This window comes from Anser cygnoides, chromosome 1 (genome assembly GCF_040182565.1).
Source record: "Anser cygnoides isolate HZ-2024a breed goose chromosome 1, Taihu_goose_T2T_genome, whole genome shotgun sequence".
Classification (NCBI taxonomy): Eukaryota; Metazoa; Chordata; class Aves; order Anseriformes; family Anatidae; genus Anser; species Anser cygnoides.
Genome location: NC_089873.1, coordinates 16,741,606 through 16,764,968, shown reverse-complemented (window position 1 = coordinate 16,764,968; position 23,363 = coordinate 16,741,606). Strand labels below are relative to the sequence as shown.

Genomic DNA, 23,363 nt, shown 5'->3' with positions numbered 1-23,363 from the left:
CTTTTTTTTTTTTAAATGCATGATACTCTAAATACCCTTTCAATTACCCCAAAAAATATACATTTAGTATTAATCAAAATATTAAATGAATAAAATCAGTTTCATGATTCAGTACTGCAGGAACTCCTAACTTAGGCTCCGTCCATTCCAGCTTTTTATTTTTATTCACATTACTTAAGTTATAAAGTATTCCCTAAGCTAGGGGCTGAAAAGATGAGTGGTGTAGTACTTGTGACATAGAAAAAAAAAAGTCCAGCTCACATGAAATCACTCAGGGAATCTCTTTCCTTTCCCAGCAACATATTCTTGAATTTCTGGCCCTTTCTATCAAGTGGGTCTTTTAACATGGTCAGAAAATTATGACATGTTTGAACTAAGGGTGGTTTGAACTGCATGCGGGTCTGTTTTTGTTCACTTGAATAATCCATTTACTTTGCTTCATCTTGTGGTTCTGTGTGGTCATCACATGCCAGAGGCCTGCACTGCAGTTACCAGTCAACATCTAGAGAAAAGCTTTGCAATTTTGATGTTACATAAAAGTAGAAAAAAAATCCATTTGCCACTGCAACTACTTGACTGTGAAGGAGCAGCTGCAAACTGATGAGTCTCATCAGGTTGCAATCTTGATTAACGTTGGGCAGATCCCCCCTGCTGCGAGAATAAATACCCTCCCTTTGTCAAGGCTCCCATGTAAGAAACAATAGATTATTTCAGTGAAGCAAGAAAACATGAATGTTAATCAAATCATTCCTCCGAATGAATAGAAGTAGCACCCAGAATGTAAACATTTTAATTTTGGAAGGGAAAGTTTGCCCGTCGGCTAGTTTATTTTTTAAGTATTTTTTCATTTGCTTTGAAAAGCTGCTCTCTACCATTTCCATCATTGCATACAATAATATTTTCAGCACCGCAACTACGTATGCTTCCTGTCTTTCCAAGCTAGGCAGCAACAAAGGGAGTATTGGAAAAATAAAATCTGCCTTAATATCAATTAGGAGAGGTCAAAACCTTATACTGTATAACGGCCAGACTGTGTGTTCACATTAGGTAGAGGAAATGGAAAATACTTTCCAACTGGAATCGACACCAGGAAATACCCTTTTAAAATTTTTTTATACATTAGGATAATTACCCTTAAAAATAAATCTGTATCTCTTTACAATGATGATATGATTTTAAGTATTTTAATACATTTATGTGTGTACAACTGAAGCAGTAAGAATAGGTTTTTATCCCCCTTGCTGCTTCCCTGTTTGCTCTAGAAATAAGGGATTTCAGTACACAATTGAGCTGTATGTGTTTTGAAGTGAGTGTACAGCAAACTAGAGTGTAATGCCTAGCCATCTTCCATTTTCATACGGTTACAAGCTTTGTTGATCAACACATGATAAAAATATCTCTTGGCTTTGGTTATGCTGCTTGTCTGGGTCAGATCTTGGTGATTTCACTCCTGTGAGGTGTCCCTTTGCCCATAGAGGAACAGCAGCAAAGGCAGGGAAGTTCAGCTCATTGCTTCTCTTTCGCCTCAGAAGTCCTGAGAGATCCCGTACCAGTGGTCGATTAGGACTCTGCAGCTCTCTACAAACACTAAACATGACAGAGGTTTCTTATACAATTTCTTAGCTCTTCACTAAGGCTATTACGCTGCTGTATATACGTATATGCTGTATATACATACGTGCTGTATATACGTGGTCCCTTTTTTAACCATAGCGGTGCATCTCTCCACCAGAGAGGTGGCAGCTGTTGAGCTTCTGGGTAGCAGATGTGCTCTCCCATCAGTCATGCTGGGGTAAAGCCTGTGCCCCTCCACTGGGAAATTAAGGGATGCGTACCGGCGATGAAGGATGTGCTTGTGGTGGAGGTGATTGGGTTTGGATTCTCAGTCCCATAGGCTTCCCTATCTGTTGCAATCACTGAATTTCTTTCGGATGACTGGTCCCTCCCACTCATTGGACAACCTTTTGCTACAGCCTTATTTTGGAACCCGCGCTCAGTTTCCGGTGGCTCTGGCATAGTATCCCCTTCAGGGAAAACCTGGTTTATGTGAGGCTGACCTCCCTTGTGGTATTACACCACTTTACGTCTTCATGTCTTCAGGCAGAAACAACGTTAAAAATGAAGTGCCTTCATTCGCTTGAGGCGAAGAGCTGCAAAATGAACAGAATTTATTAGAGTTTGTTGAGCAGAAGTAAGAAAGCACCCTTTTGAAGTGATTTGGGCCAAAGTGGTTCAGAAGTGGCAAAGACTGAGGCCACTTCTGACCATGCTGTGTATCACATGGGGCGTGGATGAACCCTATAAATTCATCCGTCTGTTGTGTTTTTTTCTTGCCTCGATTTCATAGGTCAACTTAGCTTCTGCTGCTTCATTTACACATCTTATTTTAGTCCCTTTTTGAGAGTAAGAAGTATGTTGTTGAGCTGGCTGAACCAGCGTTTAAATCCTGTGTGTATATAGAGCTGTGTGACATGTGCCATTTGCTTCTTGAAGCCCAACATTGGGCGATTAGGAATTCCCCACGGGCCTTCGGGGGAGAAGGTGGCAGTGGTGACCGTGGATGACTGCGACACAGCGGTGGCCGTGCGCTTCGGGAGCCTCATTGGAAACTACACCTGTGCCGCCCAGGGGACTCAGACTGGCTCAAAGAAGTAAGGATTTCCTATATCCGTGTTTTCCACTCATTCTGTCCTTCCAAGGGAGAGTCAACAATACAAGGTTAACTGCCAAACAAATTAAGTTAGAAAAAGGGATCCAACTTAACAAGAAAAAATTACAAGTTTTAGTTCAGCAGATGAAATTTGGTGGAGGCTACTGCAAGTGTTGGCACACTGGGTGGAATGCACGATTTCACGTAGATACAGACATGTGCCTAAATTACTTGTAAAATGCAACAAAAAGAACTGGAAAACAGTGTGGATGGCCTCCCAAAATTATCCACTCAGTATGAACATTTAGAGAGCAAGGCAAATAAAATGTTACGCATTATTAGGAAGGGGATTGCTGAAGAGCTTATTACTTACATAATTTAAGTTAACAGTCCTATCCTCAAAGGAGATAGAAATAAAGGAGGCACAGAAAAAATCATTCAGTATTAAAAAAAAAAAAAGCTTTCCTGTGGGGAAAGACCAAAAAATATTATTACTGTTGTGTCTGAAGAGGAGATGGATAGCAACATAGTAGGTGTATAAAATAATGAATGATAGCAGAAAGGCCATTGAGATGCACATGCTGTTCTAAAATCCCAAGAGGAGGTAACATCATAAAAATTAAGGGTAATTCAAACTGACCAAATGATAAACTTTTTTATACACCGTGGAGTCGGTCAGCAGAACGTACTTCCACCAAATGTTATGAAGACTAAGATCTTCAGAAGATTTTAAAAAGGGTTGGCACTGTAGAGTAATGAAGTCACTATATTAAAATCTACAGCACCTCATCCCTGTCGCTGCAGACCATAAGCCAGCTCTTGGATCACTGGAGTCAGAAAGAACTGTCCCATGGCTGCACATTTTCCCATAATTTTCTTTTTCTTCCACATTTTCATTTTCTTCCTCAGCTGTTAGAGACAGGTCATTGGATTCTATATGCATCCATCAACTCCTAAATTACAGGTCATGGTGTTTCTGCACTGTCACTGAGATCAGCTGTTTTACCAGAAAGTCACTTGATTACGAGCTCTGAAAGCGCTGATGTAGCACAGGGAGTTGTGCGGCAACACGAGTAAACTCAGCATCTCCGATGTGCTTATGGAAACAGTAGGATAAGGAAGAAGACCAAACCAATTGTGTGCAGGAAATAGTGACCCATTTCTTTGTTTCTTCAGATCTTTGGACCTGACCGGCCCTCTTTTGCTTGGTGGGGTCCCAAACTTGCCAGAAGATTTCCCGGTGCACAACAGGCAGTTTATCGGCTGCATGAGGAACCTCTCTATTGACAGCAAGCCGATCGACATGGCCAGCTACATCGCCAATAATGGGACGCTGCCAGGTATGAACGACCAAAAACATAAAAAGTCAACAGAAGAAAGCTCTCTGCCATAGCTGTATATAAAAAAGCATTTCAGCATTTCAAGGGGCCCCCTCACTGGCGTAGCTTCAGCCAGACCTGCTCAACACACCTCATTTGTTTGATCAAGGTGCGTCAGTGCCTGTGCCAAGGACACACACAGTAGCCTGTGGCATAGTGCACACTTAAAGGATTAAGTGGCATGCAGAAAAGGACTGGGCTTGTTTAAACCTTCTGCATCATTATGAGTTTCACTCAGGAATTTGCACAGGGAATTTACTCCTCTTATGTTTTTTTTTTGTTTTTTTTTTTTTTTAAATTACCTTTTCAATGTTACTTTGCTCTGAAAGCCAATGGGATTAGTTCACGAAAAAGGCAATGTTTGTAATGATTTGTTTCATAAATTAAGTTTATCCTGTAAGTCAAATTCTGCAGTCCTTCAAATGTGAAGCCTGCTTCATGCAGCAGCCTGTTGGAGTTTCTGGTTTGGTTTCTAGTCTCTGGATCAATGATGAGGGTTAGCTCCTATACAAAATGCTCTCGTCAACATAAAAATGTCTCTTACACAGAAGAATGGCAAGTCCTTTCCTCCCACCCTGCTGCAGGTCCATGTAAGACCTAAATTTTGGTTCTTATAGGTATGTTGCACAGATCATGGATTGAGAAGGAAGTTGTGGCATAAGCTTAAATTTACTATTTTGTTTTGGAGCTTTTTTTTTAACATTCATGTCTCTAATGTTAATTAAACACAATTTTTTATCTTGTGGAAATATACATCAGGAAGGGCATGACAAAATAAATGTTTTCTTTAAGATGGATTTCTTTTTCCTCATTTCAAAGCATGTTCCCACATGGTCTAAAACATTGACCTACAATAGTGTTACTCCACTGTGTAACACTACACTCTGGTTTCTTGGTTACATGACAGTAAACTGAGAACCATGGTGCTGAGTCACAGCACTGGTCTACCTGGCTGTCTCCAGCAGTGGTGGCCAGATACGTGCCCCAAATTTTCTCTTACCACCCAGAGATTTACAGCTCAGTGACTGTATTGAATAGCCATTGATAGATTTGTCTTTATGAATGTGACACTTGCCAAGCTCATGAAAACTTTTGCCATCCACACTTTGCTTCACTGACTTCAAGTATATTAAAAAAAATAAATAAAACGCTGTAGCGGTTGTGTCTGCTTTTTGCAAAGAAACTCAGACACAGTCAATCATCCAGAGCCCTTTTTTTGCTAAAGCCACGCAAAGTAACCATTTTCCTGAATTCCAGGCTGTGCAGCACAGAGGAACTATTGCGAGGCCAACTGGTGCCAGAACGGAGGCACGTGCGTCAACAAGTGGAACACCTACATCTGCGAGTGCCCCGTACGGTACGGGGGGAAAAACTGCGAGCAAGGTAGGACGCAGGGGCCCCTTGTGTGAAGTCATGTGCGCACGTCTCGTTACCAGCCATTGACATCTCAGAGCATGTATGTCCAGCTGTGATGTCTAAGGGATAGGTAACAGAAGATTGCAATTGAGACTGAAAATCACCTCTTGTCTATTTGAAATGATCGTGAGATCACCTCTACAGTAAATATGATAGCTGACTTACTGTCATGAGTAACAGCAGCTTTCATTGATTTATTTGCAAGACCAAAGGAGTTCCACAGCACTTGGCAGTATTTAGTAATTTGTTTATAGTAAAAATGCCTGATCCTAAGCCCCCTTAAATCACCGGAAAGAATCCTGCTGATTTTATTAGGCTTTGACTCAGACCGGGCTTGAATGTGCATTTTTAATCACCACTTCCTTGGCAAGAAGGCCGTCTCTGCTGAGCACCAGCACTTTCAGTTTTACTGGGTTTTTCTTTGATTGAACACATTGTGTGCGTGTGTGTAAAACCTCATTAATATGGGATGAGGAAGGAGCTGCAGGTGTGTTTTATAGGGCATCAAGAACTCGCAGGTAGTTTCTTCCTAAGGAAACGAGGAGGAGCCTGCATGAGGGGAACCATGGGGTCAGTGCCACAGTGGGCTGCCCGCTCTAAGGCAGCACCACCACGTCTGGTGGAGGGTCACTCTTCTGGAGTCCCTTGCACTGGAGGCTTACAAGAAAGACAGCCTGCTTCAACTAGACATGACTTTCCAAGAAACAGGACAAATTCTGGCCGTGCTTGCTCTGAGGCATATATGGTAGGCTTTCATTTCCATTTTCCCCCTTATACACTTAGAATCATAGAATCATTTTGGTTGGAAAAGACCCTCAAGATCATCCAGTCCAACCATCACCTAACACTACCAAGTTCACCAGAAAACCACATCCCTAAGCACTACATCCACACATCTCTTAAATACGTCCAGGGTTGGCAACTCCATCTAGAATAGTTTATAGCATGAGCAAGGACTTGTTCTTTTGGTGTATCTACCCCGAAACAGACATTCTTGATTACCGTACAGGACATGGACCCTGGAATAGCAGGTCTCCAAGCTGAGCTGCACATGCCACAATGTTTGCAAACCACTTCAGCACACCATGCCTCACCCAGAGGGCCAGAACTAGAGGGTTGAAATTGTTCTCACCTTGACTGAGAAGCAGCAGCCTAGGAGGAGAGGGCTGCAGGCAGAGCACACAGTTGGCTTTCTGACTTAGAAATGAGGGTCTGCAGGGTGAGGGGTGGGGGAAAGGGATGGTGGATGCCTCTTCCTATCTACCACCTCACGCAGAGCCCAGAGCTGCTATTACTGCCACCAGCTACAGACCTGCTTTCTGTAGAAGCTCCTCAAATATTTTGAGCTCTCCAGGTTTGTATGAAGATCTGATTTTCCCATGTGTCTCATGTCAAGTGTCTTCGTTGGTGAAGTTCTGGTGTTCCCTTCATGAGTCACGTAGTACTTGATGGCTTGGCCTCTCTGGTGCAAACCCACACTGATGTCTTCTGAGAGGATGCCAGGGCCTGACTCTGCTGTGCCCTGTGCTGGAGTAAATGGGGAGTAATGCTACCACATGCCAGTTATTTTATTTCCTCCGTCCTCCTCTTAGATTTGAACAGGAAATTCAAAATCCAGTCAAAATGTGGGTTTATTCATCATTTTCTTACCCCAAAAAGAAGACCAAAACACAGTTTTGGATTTGAAGGATCACCTCGGAAGTGTCCATTAGCCATCATTTGAAACTCAGCCTTGGTTAAAGTAATACAGTTGATGACAATCGTAGCAGCACTGTGCCCCCACCTCTGTGGTATCCTGTGCCCCAGTGCTGTGTAGACCTGCACGTTTTCCTTGTCATTCTGTAACCCCTTATTCTTGCTGATGCCTCAATTTATTTCCCTAATACTTTGAGGGCAGCAGGCCGCTTGCTTCTTTGATGATTTTGTGGGGCAAAATGTCCCAAGGGAAAAATCACAAAACAAGGAAAAATGAATTTTTCTGATATGTGACCAAAATTTCAGGAGCATGAAGGTAAAGGCAGGAGGAATCACTGATGTACAATGCTTCTGGCCTTCAGATTGCTCATTTGGGTGCTCAGATATGACCAATGATCCTAATAATATTAGCTATTATTAGGCAGCTATTTTTTTAAAAAAAGTTGTAGCTAACATATTACATTCTTGTGTAGGAGTGATTGGCTGATGCATTTCCTAACTTGCTCTGGCAGTGCTAGATCTGCATGAGGCTCACCGTGAGCAATAGCTTTGGCAGGGCAAGAATCCAACTTCTTCAATTGCCTGCTTTTCAGAAACTGGTTGTTTTATGTTGTGCCTTTGAGGAGTCCCTCCTGCAATAATGTTTCCCATCTTCAAGGGGATTCTGGGCATTGCTGTGAAGGCAATAATAACTCAATACTCTTTGCAGGCAGAAGACCACCAAGCACCCAGCCCTCCCTGCAGCCCCTCGGTCCCAGGCACGGGGAAGGGCCAGAGGTGGGGTGAGGCTGGAGGCCAAAGCTCTGGGGGACAGGGATTTCTGTTTTAGAAGCAGGGGAAGGTGCGCCCTGGCCGCAGGGAACGGAGGGGAACTGGGAGAAGGTGTGGGAAGGGAATGGTGTCTGCAAGAACCCTAAGTCACCATCGGCTTCCATCAGGAAGCACTTCTTTACTGACCGAGCACTAGCACAGGTTACCCAGAGAACCTGTGGGGTCTCCTCCTCGGAGACCTTCAGAAGCCGCCTGGACGTGGTCCTGGGCAGCCTGCTCTGGGTGTCCCTGCTTGGGCAGGGAGCAGCTGGCCTCCTGAGGGCCCTGCCAGCCTCAGCCCCTCTGTGAGTCTCTGATCGAGGTACGATGGATAACTTTTAAATTGCTGTGTGGATTTCACGACCAGGCCAAGCTTTAGTTGTCCCACCCCATGCCCCTGCTAGTGCTTGTGGAAGCCTGAGCAGGTGTTTCTTGAGGCTTCCTGCGCTTATGCCGGGGTGAAGGAGCCAGCTTCCACTTGGAAAAAGCTGCTGCACCATGCCTGGAAGGGAGGACATCAGTCAGGAGCTGCCTGACTGCAGATCCCACACCAAAGCCACCGCGTGTTCGTGCAGGGTTAGACGTCAGGGCAACACTTCAGCTATCAGCTCTAGATGTCTACAGCAGATGGCTCTGGTAACTCCGCAAGAGCTTTCTCTCTGCAAAATGACCACGTAGCTGAGACAGCTGAATAATTTGGCCGTGGTGTATTTATAATTAATTTATATTTCCTGTTGCCTCAGAGCCTTTTCCTCTGCGTTTAATCTGTTAATTAGAAGCAGGTAATCAAGGATATGTTGAAAGCATCTGCAGCAAGCGTTGCCCTCGCATTTCCTGCTTTGTCCACCCACTCACCAGCAGAAATCTATCAGCAGAGATCCCGAAGCTTACCTTTCCAGGAACATCTCTCGCCTGTATAATGCAGTAGCAGTGTGGAGGTGCTGCCTTATGCCACCACCATGATACCACGTTATTTCTACTCTTAAACTTTGTCCTGAAGGTAAAGTGTTTCTGTCATGTTTTTTTGTTTTACAGTAATGCCTTCTCCTCAGCGTTTCAGCGGAGAGAGCATCATCATTTGGAGTGACCTTGACATTACCATCTCTGTGCCGTGGTACATTGGGCTGATGTTCAGAACCCGGAAAGTCAATGGCATGTTAATGCAAGCAAACGCTGGAGCAGCATCCAAGATCAACATCCAGGTAGAAATGTAGCCTTTTTTGCTTGGAAGAGTATTAAGAAATTCTCCCCCATCCTCATCAGTGGATGTGGACACATGAACTACATGAACTACACAGCTTCGTCCACCCAGCTAAATGTACATCAGTAAATACAAAAGATTTCTTCAGCATTCTACTTGTGATCGTTCTAAACTTCAAATTCTGTGGTCTAAGGTTTTCTAAACAAAGTTAGTAGTGTGCATTAACACAAATGAAAAGAATGTGTCTCTGTTGACTTCCCCCTCTTCCCCCCCCAGTAAGGTAAGTTAGAAACTGAGTGTCTGAAATTATACAAGGAGTTATTGCAAGTGTTCTCTTTTTTATTGTATTCTTTTCCTTTGAGGTTTTCTAAGGAAACGCTTTTTATCTTGCCTCCTTACCCACCAAATCTAAATATGTCTCAAAGAATAAACATGATTTTTTTTTCCCAACAGATACTGAACAACTATGTGCAGTTCGAAGTGTACAGTGGCCTGAGCCAGGTTGCTAGTTTGAAGATGATCCAAACACGGGTCAGTGATGGGGAATGGCATCATTTATTAATCGAGCTAAAGAGTGCTAAAGATGGAAAAGACATCAAGTACCTGGCCGTCATGTCCTTGGACTATGGGATGTACCAGGTACAGTAGCATTATAGCTTTGCCACTAAGCATTACAGAAATATTTTGTAAGGAGACTGTGGACAAATACTTATGCTCTGAGAGATGTTCTGCAGTGATTAGTGCCTAAAAAAGTTATATTAATTTATTAAACCTAATGATAATATAGCTTTTGAATAAATGCAGATGTCCAAGCTCCTCACTTCTTCAATATTTTTTTCTGTAATGTACAGTCAGCTACTGCTTGACTTCATCACTAGAGAAAGTAGCTGTCTGTGTTGCAGAGGATGATAGTGCTTCTTATCAGCTGTCCTTTTCCTCAACAGAGCACTGTGCAAATTGGAAATCAACTACCGGGACTGAAAATGAAAAGCATCATTGTGGGAGGTGTCTCTGGCGACCAGATCTCTGTTCAGCAGGGGTTTTATGGCTGTATGCAGGTATGAAATGAGAAGCATAGAGGCAAATGTTGATCTTCTGAGAAAATACCCATATGAAAATGCAGGTTTTTCTTTTTCATCCTTCCCCAAACGTTTCTGTTTCCTTCATCAAAATACCTAAGAATCAAAAGAGTAAAGTCTACCCACTTTCCCAGGTACAAATCTGGTCTCACAGGACAACATCCATTTTCTTTTGCTTCTTTGATTTAATCAAAGACTAGCATTTGAAAAACTCTGATTTTGGCTCATCAGGTGATGTTTCTGTAAAATGCATCCTCAAGGATTAATGGAAGTAGTGAAACACATAGTACTGTATCCAAAATGAGAACTCTAAGTTAAAAATGATTGTCTTTTGTCACCAGGGAGTAAGAATGGGAGAGACATCTACAAATATAGCCACACTCAACATGAAACAGGCTATCAAGATCAATGTGAAGGAGGGCTGTGAAGTGGATAACCCCTGTGACTCCAACCCATGTCCCCAGCACAGCTACTGCAGCGACGACTGGGACAGCTACTCCTGCGTGTGCGACCCAGGTAACCCACTGACCATCCCATGCACTCAGACAGGAGCTGGATCCCATCCCCCTGTGCTCATCAGAAGAGAAGCAGCAGCCGTGGCAGGAGGCTTTGCAAGCACTTTGCAAGCCTCCTGCTGCTGGTGGTGGTGCTCATCTAGCGATTCTTCTCCTTCCAATCAGCATCCAATCTTTCTTTGTCCTACTGTACCACCCTTGCAACTACAGTCATGGGCTAAGGATCATTTGTTCTAGGAAATGTGTCAACCAAACAGAAAGACAGTTTCTGGTCCAAAGGGCTCTTTCTGTGCACTTCCCCTTTTCTTCTTTTCTTCTCTTTTCTTTTTCTTTCCCTTCTCTTTTCTTTTTCTTTTCTCCCTTTTTCTTTCCCAGCCTTTTCTGCTGTTGAATTTCAGTCTCACACCCTGCATCCTAATCGAGATACTTTGAATGTTTTCTCTGTTTTGGTGCATGTAGCCAGCACATGCTGTCAGCACCCAGCACAGTCACCTCCCGTACGTGCAGGGAGAGAATACGAAACTATTTGTAACACATGCCCTGAATATAAAACTGGGAACCAGAGGCACAAGGGTGCCTCAAGCATGTTAACAGGCTGTCGAAAAGAACAGCCCACTATATTTTTTTGCTGAGAGGGAAAAGAGTACCTTCTTCTGACAGTATCTCAGGGAGAATCTACTGATTATTGAAGACGTGTTATTAGTGTATGAGCATAAAATAGATGGTCTTTTAGAGACATGCAAATCGTAAATTACAATGGTTGCTGTAATTTTATGACCTTGTCTCCCCAGGGTACTTTGGAAGAGACTGTGTTGATGTATGTAACCTGAACCCATGTGAGCATGTCTCCACGTGTGTGCACAAACCTAGCTCATCCCATGGCTACACCTGCGAATGTGGACAGAGCTACTACGGGCAGTACTGCGAGAGCAAGTAGGAGAATTATTCTTTGCTTCCTTGATCCTCCCAGCTGCCTTTCCTCCTAAGGGAGCAGTCCATCACTTTCTTTTATGCTTCAGTTAGCTTTCCTGTTCTACTTCACGTGTTCATAGTAGATGGTATTTGCAGGCTCCCAGTCCTTCGGTGCTCCCGAGCTCTCTTCCCAGATACCAGACAAACTTCCGTACACTCAGGGGCCACTTTCCTTCATGAGCAGTTCGGGGGCTAGGCCAATTGTGCTGCGTTACACAGCTTGGCCTCTAACCTGTACCTTTTGGTAGGCTTGGCCAGAGCTGGCTCTGAGCTTCCCCTTCAGCTGCCCCAACACACACACAGATCAATGCACCCACTTAGGTCGCCTGGCCACATAAAATGGCTTTGAAGTTTGGGTCTGGACCCTGGGCTGGCAAAAATCCATGTCTTCTGGACAGCCTAGGAGGTCTATGCCCTGTTGCTGTGTGGTGGAAACGTGCAGATTCCCTCATCAGCAGCTTCCTGGTCTCAGATAAGCGTTCGGCAACCAGCCTTCCTCTATCCCCGAGATGGCACTGTGATTTGCTCTAATGTGGGCCATTCATGATGTGCAAATGAAGGGCATTTGTCTACGCATTTAGGAATAGCTCATGTGATGTTGTTTCCTTCCCTTTGAAAACTGCAAGCTTCTTCCTCTGCCTTTTATTGTGTGGGCTTGCAAACACTGACATTGCTGTTGCCAGATTCGCCTTTCACTCCTCTGGATTAGCAACAAAGAGAAGTAGTCCCTTGTCATTATCTGCTGACTTCGTGTCAAGTGCAGCATTGATTTTTTTTTCTATATTATAAAGCATAGAAGTACAAGCCCAGCAATTACCATAAACAAAATTCAGTGTGGTCTTTGGAACAGACAGCGAGCAGCTTTTCTCCCTGTAGACGAACAGCAGGGAAGGGATTCCTTTCTGCACTATTGCTGGGGGCAGCCTCGGCAGCATCATCCTTCAGGCTACTTCTTGATGCACTTCCAGCATCAGGGTCCTTGATCGCTACCTCATCCCATCCCAGGGCATCCTTGCCAGCAGTGGCTGTGGGGCAAACCTGCTCGGAAGTTTATCCAGGCGAAAAAGAACCAGCAAAACCAAGGGTTATGTTTCAGCTTTTGGGTTGATGCCCGGCCTCTGGCTTGCTGTACCTGCTTTTTCCTGCTCCATGGGGCAGGAATGCATGGAGAGGGGACAGAACCAGACAGCAGCCCTCACGTAGGTGTAAAGCATTGAGGAAACACAGCCTGAGGTTGTGCTGGTGGCGACGGGTAAGTTAGGGACAGGGCATGGGCTGCTGGAGGGTTAGCACAGCCTGGCATGGGCTGTCCAGCCTGCCCCAGCCCGTGCTGACCGCGCAGTGCCCAGCCACGGGGCTGGTGGGACCAGGGACAACGTGGATGCAGGAGGCAACGTGGGTGCTATCACCCTTTCCTAGAGGAATGAACACTTTATTTGCTCATATAGATATATACCCCTTACAAAGAGGAGCTGGTCCTGAAAACTTTTAGAGAAGTATTCCCACTAGGGTTTTGTAGAACTGATATTCTTTATCTTTTTTTTTTTTTGGAGTGAAAAAAAAATATATATATAAAATGTTGGCTGCTGCAGTGAGATACGTTGCACCTTATAAGCTGATGGAGTTGAGTGCAGATTTGGCCCAAAGCTCTTTCTTCCCACCTTTTAAGAGGAATCTTAAAAGAACTTTCTCTGGATGTGATTTTCTTTTATAGGATTGACTTGCCTTGTCCCAGAGGCTGGTGGGGAAATCCTATCTGCGGTCCGTGTAATTGTGAGACTAATAAAGGGTTTGATCCTGATTGCAATAAGACCAATGGGGAATGCCACTGCAAGGTAAGCAAAAAGCAGCAGTCTGAAGTAAAAAATTCTTTAGCTTAAAAAGTAACTACATCACTAATAACTGCAGCAACCCAGACAAAGTATACAGAGCTGTGCTTTGTATCCTGTATGTGCACACCATAGTTAATGTTTACCTAAAACATTTTGCTGGCACTGCCCTTCACCAAATCATACTGTGCAGCCCTTATCTTATTTGCCTTAGTAAAGCAAAACGGAGAGAAGGAAAGCCTGGCTCTGATCTCTCTGAAGTTCAGCCTGATTTACTGGGGGAGATCAGGCCTGGGCGGAGAGGAATGCTGGTGGTGGTTTTTGTGTCACAAGCAAGTGATCTCCGTGCAGCAGCTTGGGCTGGATGGGTGAAGCCGTCATCTGCAGTAGGTCAGCAAAGACCTAGCAGCTTGGAAGAGATGAATAAAATGAGAGGTTGAACGCTTTCCTCAGGGACTGCTCTCTCAAGTCTTTTTGCAGACATATGGGGACGGAGCGGGGAGTGGGGAAGGGAGGCGCCTCCCTCCTGGAGGTTTTACAATGGGCTTTTCACAATAGGTTTTACAATAGATTTGCATGACCTCAGAGGAGTCCTGCCCATTTGAACCGGCAGCAGCGAATCTGGCCTAGCACTTCTTTCCTAAATGCCAGCAGGACACGCAGCAACTGTTGCGTTAAATCGAGTCAGTGGGGTGCCAGCACCATTGTCTCGTGTAATTGTGTAGCACTTCAGATCAAAAGCATTTGCAGATGCAATTTGAATACACGATCGTTGATTTCTCTCTGCCCTGTACATGTGACATAAATGGACAGTGCAAGAAGTTTGCTTACTGGGTTCTCCATGATAGACAGGAGTCGAACTGCAAAGCAGAGAAAACTGCAGATCCTTCAAGAATGTGTTCACTGGGCACAAGCAGCAAGTACATAATGAGAGATGTGGGCCCTGTGCCCCCACTGCAAACAGCGCCCTGTGCCCTGTGCCCCTGCAGCTCTGGGCAGCCCAGCAACCCCTGCTGTGCTCAGTCTGCCTAACACAGTAAGGTAACTGTGGGTTAGCAGAAAGAATGGTCAAACGTTATGTTTTCTGTTAATTGCAGTATCATTATTATCCTGTGCTCTGCTCAGTGAGCCCTTTTATGAAGCACGTGCTGCTAGACCAGGATTTCAGAAACACGAGCAAGTACTTATATTTGGGATATAAAATACCTCGTTGTCTTTCCTTTTCTGTTTCTCTAGGCAAATTACTACCGGCCACAGAGCAGCGACACCTGCTATCCCTGCGACTGCTTCCCCTCGGGCTCCCACACGCGCTCCTGCGACATGGAGACGGGGCAGTGTCCTTGCAAACCTGGAGTCATAGGGCGGCAGTGCAACCGCTGCGACAACCCCTTTGCCGAAGTCACCCTGAAGGGCTGTGAAGGTACGTCCCGTCCAGCAGCGCTGCTGATCAGCCGGGCTGGGGCAGCAGGATGGGAGCTGATGGCAGTGGGGAGGTGTGGGGAGCGTAGTGCTGGGTGTGCTGCTGCCTGCTGGGGTGTCTGCAAGGCCAGTGGGGTGGCTCTAGCAGGGCAATAGCCTAAATCTGCACCCCTTCTCCTGAATTTGTGCTGATATGACTCACAGGGGCTGGGAAAAAAGAAAAAAAATAATTCATATTTCTTTATTTCCATCAAGTGGAAATATAGCTAGCTTAGAGGGAAAAAGCAAAACACCCTAATCCCAATTTTGCAAGAAGCCTGACTTCCTCTGCCAGTACAGAATAACATGGCTGTGCCACAGCTGACGAGGTGGGTGAGAGCCCTCGCGTCCTGTGCCACACTCCAGATGCCTTTCTTCCCTGCCTTGCCTGTCCTGCGTGTCCTCTCACCCACCCACCCTCCACCTGTGATCAGCACAAAGCTGCTGCAGCAGTCATCTCACCGCAGTGTGTGGGTGAAATGACGGGGAAGTGTTTTCCCACAATAAAGGATCAGGCAGAGATATGCAGAACCAAGATGCAGAGCCCCATAATCACCCTGAGGTCTCCTCTGCCCGTACCTGTCCGACCGTGCTGCTGAACAAGGAGCAGGTGATGGGCTACAGCTTGGGAGGTGCTGCAAAGAGCAAGCATCCTGTTGGGGCTTGGGGATGGTTGGAAGGTCCTTTTGGCAGCCTGGAATACCTTCTAGTTGTTCCTCTGTGATTTTATCTTCTCAGAAAAATTGCATCATTTCTTCTTCTGCTTTCAGTAATTTATAATGGGTGTCCCAAAGCTTTCGAGGCTGGTATTTGGTGGCCACAGACCAAGTTTGGCCAGCCAGCTGCCGTGCCGTGTCCTAAGGGATCAGTGGGTAAGTTCCCTGGGTAAAACATTAACTGCTTTATCTACATGGGGGCAGGGGGGGAACAGCAAAAAATATGTACATAGGGAATGGTGTTAATTCGTTGAGTCTGGAGATTACAACATAGCTTATGCATGTCACAAGGGCAAAACTTTAGCTGAAACTCAAGAACTGTTACGATACATTTGAAATATCCAAAATATAAATATAACAGTGCAGCAGGTAAACACATACAAAGAACAGAAATTCTGTATCCGTATTTTCAGAAAAGCACAGTCCAATGTTCTGGTTACTGTTGTTCAAGCACTTCTTACCCAGGTAACTTTCAGTTTCTAGTGACTTACACATCGTCTCCAGCAACACAGCTCCTCTGGGCAAAGATAAAATGATGAAAAATGTTTGCATGGTGATCACTTTATTGGCATTGTAGGCTAACAGTGCTAAGAGGTACAGCAGAGGTTGCATTTTTCTGCCAAATATCTTTTCTGCAAGCCATAATTCACATGCCTGAAAGACGTATTTTACCGAGCATATGAGCTGTGTCATTTTGTCCTGTGAACGAATAGCAATCTGTTTTTTCATGCATGTTCCTGAAAACATTTATCTTACAGAAAACCAAAGCAGATTTTTGAAAACAACTGTTCACAATCTTTTCTGAAGGCTGTTCTGTCAGAAACAAAACTTCTGTCTAATTTCTAGACCTGGTAACTCTTACCTGCAGTGAGCACTCTTCAGGTTCAATGAATTACAAATGACTGTGTAACTTTTCCAGATATTACCAGGGGGGATGCAGGAGTTTAGAAGAGTCATGGTCACCCAAGTTCCACTTCTGAAGATTTTAGGATATATATATATATTTTTTTAAATTAGACAGTATTTGCATTGCTAAACACCTTTAAATTGAATTAAAATAAGCTTTCTCACTAAATGTGCACTGTTCTTGTGGTTGACTCTGGTGTCTCTTCTAGCAAATAGCAGGCAAGGATGCTCTTAGGAATTGCACGTTATAAGTGAATTTTACAGAACACATTTTACAGTGAATTCAAAGAAAGTCAGCTTTATAATAATGAATATTCAACTAGGAACCTGAGGCTTAATTGTATATTCATGGAAAAGAATTAACATAGTTAGATATTGTTCTATCAGTTACAATTCTGTTGTTTAGATATTAGTAATTATATTGCTTAGACATATGCAATATGAATCCAAAGTTAACTAGCACAATATTAGTTTTGAATTTGATAACTTGCAATTCATTGTGAAGGATTCACAGCCAAGAATCACCTTTTAAAATGATTTGACAAATAGTAAAATATAGTAGGTTAAACAGCAAGCTCCTCACAAACCACTCACCAGTGGCAAAAGGAAATTATTTGTGTTGGCTGAAGTGTCTACTGCGTGCTGTGTGCGAAGGCACCAGCGTGTTTTGACATGAAAATAGCATTTATCAGGGTGGTCTTCCTATACAGGCTATTGCACAGAAATCTGAGCAGGGTTATGTTTTTGTAAATATTTAGGAAATGCACAGTCTTCCTCAGGTTTGATATAAATAAATTGGCGAATTTGTTAGAGAACATTAGGGCAGCACGGCTGAGAGTGGTTGGGTGGATCTGAAGCTGGTCTAACTTTTAACTTTTCTCAGGAGGGAATGCCAGTTTGGGAAGTGAAGTATGTGTATATCACTAAGAAATTTGAAAGTAGAAATCTATGGAGATTTATCCAGAGCAATTCAGAACATTATTTACTATTCATGCATTGTCTCCTTCAGGAAATGCAGTTCGCCACTGTAACATTGAGAAAGGCTGGCTGCCTCCCGAGCTTTTCAACTGTACCACCAACACTTTTGTGGATCTAAAAATCATGGTAAGCTGTGTTTTCTTGTGTTTAGTCTTCCAGAGTCTGATCAGCCTGTCAGGACCCAGCAGTGTTTGCATATAATGAACACACCTGGAACACAATGAAATCTACAGTTTCTCCAATCTAGTGAAGTCTGGAAAGGATATATTTATAGTTGCTCACCCCGTAACCATATTTTGAGGTGTGCACCATAGCATTCAGTGCCTATTGACACTGTAGTCCAAATCTCCATTTGATATGAATTGTCGTGTTGTCATTGACTTCATATGGACAGCATTGATTTATATAGATGATAGTCCAGCACAATGATCATTTTTTTCTGGTGATCCATTGTAATTTTTCCTTGAATTCAAAAAGACATTTCTTTATTTTCTTGTTTTACCTTGTTTCTAGTTGCTCACCTGTTGCTTAATTTTTCTTAGCACTAATGTACATGTTGTCAATATTTACACTCCATAAGACATCCTATAGTTTCTGCCTTTATTTTATAAATGATCATCAGTCAGACTCCAGTTTGAAGTCCCTGAGCTCCATCCTTTGACCAAATCCTTGACCCTCTCATTTCCCATCTGGACCTTTGTGCTTTTCTGGCTCTTGAGTTACATTTTCCATTGAGCTGTCCTATCCACCCTTCCTCGAGACAAGCACCATTTGGATCAAATGACACTTTTGTGTCAAAGTTCCCTAAATGAAGAATGTCTTTGTAACAAGAGTGAAAAAAAAAATAAATCATTTTTTTTTCCTTCATTCTTGTTTCTGGTTCAGAACGAGAAGTTACACCGCAATGAGACCAAGCTGGATGGAGACAAAACCATACGGATTGTGAGAGTGTTGCAGAATGCCACCAAATATACACACAGCTTGTACGGCAATGATGTGAGGACAGCTTACCAGATGATGATCCGGGTCCTAAAGTACGAGAGCCAGCAGCAAGGGTTTGACCTGGCGGCCACGAGGGATGTGGAATTCAATGAGGTAAGAGAGATAATATGCACTGTGCTGAGCCTTTACAGTACCCCTGGAAAGTTTTGTGACAAGTGAAAATTGATCATTGAATTTGTCATTGACCAAGAAGGAGTGAATGTTATGTAATTGCTCTGACCTGTCTCACAAATGAGTCGGTCCTCTCAGTTTAGAGTGGGAAGTTGGTTATGCATGTGTGCGCACACGTGCACAGAATATATATGTCATAGAAAGCACTGTTACAAGAAAAATCATCATACTAACATCCAAAAGTAAAATTCCTCAAATTAAAAAATAATCGACTTGGTGTACTATTCCTGGATATTCCTGGTTTTGTCTATTATATTCAATTTTGTTGGAAAACCTGCCTAATTTGATCATTTTCATTTAAATATGTAGTGAAATCTGAGCCAGCTACTGACTCTGAAGGTTTTTTACAATTCAGCTTTGGAAGCACTTGAATCATGTCTGCTAAGCAGTTGGTGCACTGAAAGAGACTTCACACTATATTGAAATGTTAAGTGATACAGGCACTTGCAAATATTGGAAATACATGCCAGAGGGCTTCTGCTAGTCAGTACATTCATGAAAGGCACAGTTTTTACCAAAGTCCTGACGAGGTGTAGAGAACAAGCTGTAGCACCCTCTTTGATAGGGAGAACATGTAGTTGTGGTGGAAAAATGTCAGACTTGGAGGAAGTTGTGTTTTTTCTGTGACCAGGTGGGATGATCTGTGCTCAGCCTGGCGGAGCTCCCCTCACTCCCGCGTGCACTACGGGGTATTGCTGCACGTGCTCGGCAATACTGCTCCAAAGATCCCAACCGTGGCACAACGCAGAGCCCAAGCTGGAATTGTGCCAGCATAAGGGTGCTGGAGCAACCCTCCTTGGGCTAAGACCAGCCTTCGTGCAGGGCAGAGGTGGGCTGGCTCCCTCCAAAGGCGCGCTACACCTAGCTCACCACTCCAGGGGCTCCAGTGGGACCAGCCAGCTCAGGCAGGTGTTAGGGTGAACTCGAAGACCTTGTGCAGAACCAAGCTGCACCAGGAAGTCAGGGAGCTGCACCACCTCCCCGTGAGGTGGGAGTAGACGGGAGCGTGGCTGAGAAAATTCCTCAGTGTCTTGGGCTGTGCAGTCAACAGACAATGAAGAACTTCGAAAACATTTAACATTTTAGATAAACCAGGTTTAAAGAGATTCCGTGTTTTCTTCCATAAGGAGACCGTTTGCTGACAAGCTGTTGGCTCTGGGGTGAATGAACTCCCCTATTCAGATCTTGGGAAGGAACTGAGTTTTTAACATGTTTTCTTAAGTAAAAATAAGAACAAAAATAAAAAAGTAGCCTGCTTTAATTTATTATCCTCTGCACTTGGCACTAAAATGCATACGGGTGATGTTTTCAAAAACTCCCTAAATATTTTTAGGGTAGGTCAAGAATTTGAAAACTAATCAGTAATGCTCATGAGAAAAAGGAGGTTACATCCTAGGCTGAGGGAGCACAAGGGGAGAAGGATTTTTTTTTTTAAATAGTCTTTGGGAGAAGCCTGAAAAATATAACAGATCCAAAAAACATAAATAACATACACAAGTGGTGAGGAGGCCTGGTACCAAGTACAGCATGTGTCTCCTGCTACAGTGCGTTCCTGGGGAGCCATGTAGTGCTTCTCATCGTAGATAAAGGCAGTCTCTTTTATCCCAAATACAAGCTTGCAACTTCAGGGAATACTTAGGGAGTACAGCACCTTCCCTGTCTGCTTCTAAATGAAAGGTTTTGTGGATCCAGATACTTCCCTCTGCTACCGTAGAGCTTGAGGTGATTAATTCTATCATCATTTATTACAATTTTACCTTAGTTAGGAATTAGGTTTTGACACAACAATGTAGTCCATATGTACACCAAGATTAAACACTGCTCCTTTCCCATTTAAACCTTGTACCTTTCCCATTTAAGCCATTTAACACTGTTTTGGGGGTTCTTGTTGTCTTGTTCTTCCATTCTTCTTTAGGGTTCCTTTGAATATTCTCATAACAAAGAGCAGAAGCAGCAGGTCCTCATCTAGGACCTCCTTTTTAACTGTGTTTGTAAGAAACATAAACAGGGGGGAGAAACATAAATAAGGAGGGAGAACAACATAATTTAAGTTTTCTTATGTGTATATGCAAGTTAATATTTGTTTTTGTTATTCTTCATGCAAAATGACATAATTATCGAAGAATCAATAAGCTCAATAAATTAGAGAGAAGAAAAAAAAAAAGAAGAGAAAGCAGTACTTCTATCTACAGGGTGGTTTTTTTGTGTGTTTGTTTTAACATCACATTATTTTGAGTTCCCTAAGTGAGTTCTGTAGTGTACATCCCAAGCACTCTGCTTTTCTTGTCTCTCATCTCTCTGAGACGAAGCAAATTGGAACAACCTGGAACACAGGTGGTTCTGTATAAACATCAGGCAGCACTTCTGTGCTGTGTGGGTCACTGAGCGTAGCACAGGCTGCCCAGGGAGGCTGTGGGGTCTCCTCCTTGGAGATCTTCAAAAGCCGCCTGGATGTGGTCAAGAGCAGGCCAAGCTGTGATTCTGTGAAATATGGTTAGATTTTCCTTCTGCATTTCTTGATAGGTTTCGTGTCTTAAGGGGAGAGAGGGAGATAGACAGTCAACTTATAGCATCCAATTTTGTCTTACTTTGATCATAAAAAGTTGGAAGGGATTTCCTTTATGTAGAAAAAACAACAAAACCCCTCAGTGTGAGTAACTGGTATATATTTTCATAAGGCTGCAGAAAAACGTGCCTACATTAAAATATTGCATTATACACTCACCTGAGGCAGTAATGCCAATCATTTTCAATATTCCTTACTCAGAATCCAGTGCTTTGTTTGCCTCATAATTTACGTTTGTCCTTTGCTTCTCAGAATATAATCAAAGTGGGTAGTGCCCTATTGGATCCCAGCAATAAGGAGCAGTGGGAACACATTCAGCGAACAGAGGGTGGCACAGCTCACCTGCTAAGACACTACGAGGATTATTTCAACAACGTGGCCCAGAACATGAAGAAAACCTACATGAGACCTTTTGTCATCGTTGCCACTAACATGAGTAAGTATCTGTGTTGAAAACTGCTTTTTCATATTAGAGCTTTAAAAGTGTTCTAGACAGAAGTACTAACTATTTTTAATAGTACCCACTGAGAAACAAAAACTGAACTTTCTGATCTAGTAAGCACATTCATTTCAAGTCGATTGAGCCTTGATCCATACCTCTCAGTTGCCCTGGGGGCTTCCTAGGAGATATCTGATCTGCTTTCCATTTGGGCTGTGTCACTACTATGCCTGGCACAATGGTTTCCAGATGATAAGATGGACAAAGTTTGTAAGCAAAGGTGATGTCTTTTGAGACCACCTACTACAGTTCAATGTACTTGGTCATGTGTTTGAAAGAATCACCCCACCACCTCCTGAAGAATTACTACTCTGCAAAACAAACAAACAAACGAAAATCTGCTATTGATCATATACCTCTGATTTTCGTATACATTGCTAACCCGGAAGCTATCCAGAAACTCACGTTCTGTAGAAGTTCCTGTGCTGAAAGGTATTTACTCAGAATCATCCATCTGAGCCTTCAAACACCCCTCCCAGCCTTGCAAAACCCATCACCAGAGCAAAATCCTTGGGGTCCAATAAATCCTTAATGGGTCTCAACTGGGAAGTAAACATCAGACATACCAAGACTCTTTCCCTACCTATCACAGTAAATGCCTCCCCTAATAGCAGTACCTGCGCTTTCAGGGCCGTAACGTACTTCACAGATGTCCCCACAGTACGTGTGCAAGTGAAACACAGCAACCATAGCGTGGTCTGCCTCTTTCCCCTTTCTCCCATTCCCTCTCTATTTCATTTTCTCCCCAGACACCAACAGTCTGAGCTGGTCGGATGTTGGTGACAGCTCTGCTCTGAGTGAGAGGATAGGCTGGGCTGGATGACCTTCAGAGGCTGCTCCCAAGCAGCATTTCTATGGCTCTGCAGTTCTGTTTTTCTTTCACAGGTGGTCTGAATTATTATCAACCTGAACTTGTGTTTTCAGACCTGAAGAAAGACCAAAAGCTTGCCTAATTTTCCCAACTACAGCAGTTGGTTTAGGAACTGAATTCACTTTTGCCTACAAACCTTGTCTTGAAGGCTTCATGTCCACACATGGGCAGAGCTCAGCATGGAAGTCAGTATATCCCAGCTTCCAGAGAAAAGCAAAGGCACGAGGCAGTCAAACTATAAAGTTTATAAAGTCCTGCATCGACTCCAGGGAAGAAGGATTGTTGTTGAACTGAGCCAAACTGAAATACTTTGATTCTCTTTGATAAACCAAAGCAAAAGATTTCCTTTTCATTTAGGAATATCAGAATCAAAATGGTTTTATCTTCACATTCAGAAAAACATGTGTTCAGTGTTTTAACTGAACTGAGATGAAAACAAAACCCAGAATTTCTTGCAGCTTGTAAACCCTGATTTTTTTGACCAGCTCTTCCTGTGTAAAAAGTCATGAGCTTGGGAGGGATGAGGCAACCCTGCACTGAAAGGGTTCTGTTTTCGTTTGAACAGTTTTTCCAGGTGAACATGGTGTTAATGGAGTTTCCTAATGGCTCATCTGGGAGTTATTTAGAGACTAGGAAAGGAATGGGAATTT

At 43.5% G+C, this 23,363-nt stretch overlaps 1 protein-coding gene across 6 annotated transcripts in view; it reads left to right on the top strand.

The window, feature by feature from the left end:
• The window catches only part of CELSR1 (cadherin EGF LAG seven-pass G-type receptor 1), a 165,791-nt gene that overhangs the window by 113,693 nt on the left and 28,735 nt on the right, over positions 1 to 23,363 (top strand). For all 6 annotated transcript variants that reach the window (XM_048068506.2, XM_048068507.2, XM_048068508.2 and 3 more), the window contains exons 6-19: positions 2,494 to 2,651; positions 3,827 to 3,990; positions 5,287 to 5,412; positions 8,986 to 9,152; positions 9,605 to 9,790; positions 10,096 to 10,209; positions 10,572 to 10,746; positions 11,537 to 11,678; positions 13,432 to 13,552; positions 14,783 to 14,966; positions 15,775 to 15,876; positions 17,636 to 17,730; positions 18,490 to 18,699; positions 21,596 to 21,779. In XM_048068506.2, the coding sequence (XP_047924463.2) occupies positions 2,494 to 2,651; positions 3,827 to 3,990; positions 5,287 to 5,412; positions 8,986 to 9,152; positions 9,605 to 9,790; positions 10,096 to 10,209; positions 10,572 to 10,746; positions 11,537 to 11,678; positions 13,432 to 13,552; positions 14,783 to 14,966; positions 15,775 to 15,876; positions 17,636 to 17,730; positions 18,490 to 18,699; positions 21,596 to 21,779 (2,128 nt within the window). The remainder of the gene's footprint in view (positions 1 to 2,493; positions 2,652 to 3,826; positions 3,991 to 5,286; positions 5,413 to 8,985; positions 9,153 to 9,604; positions 9,791 to 10,095; positions 10,210 to 10,571; positions 10,747 to 11,536; positions 11,679 to 13,431; positions 13,553 to 14,782; positions 14,967 to 15,774; positions 15,877 to 17,635; positions 17,731 to 18,489; positions 18,700 to 21,595; positions 21,780 to 23,363) is intronic.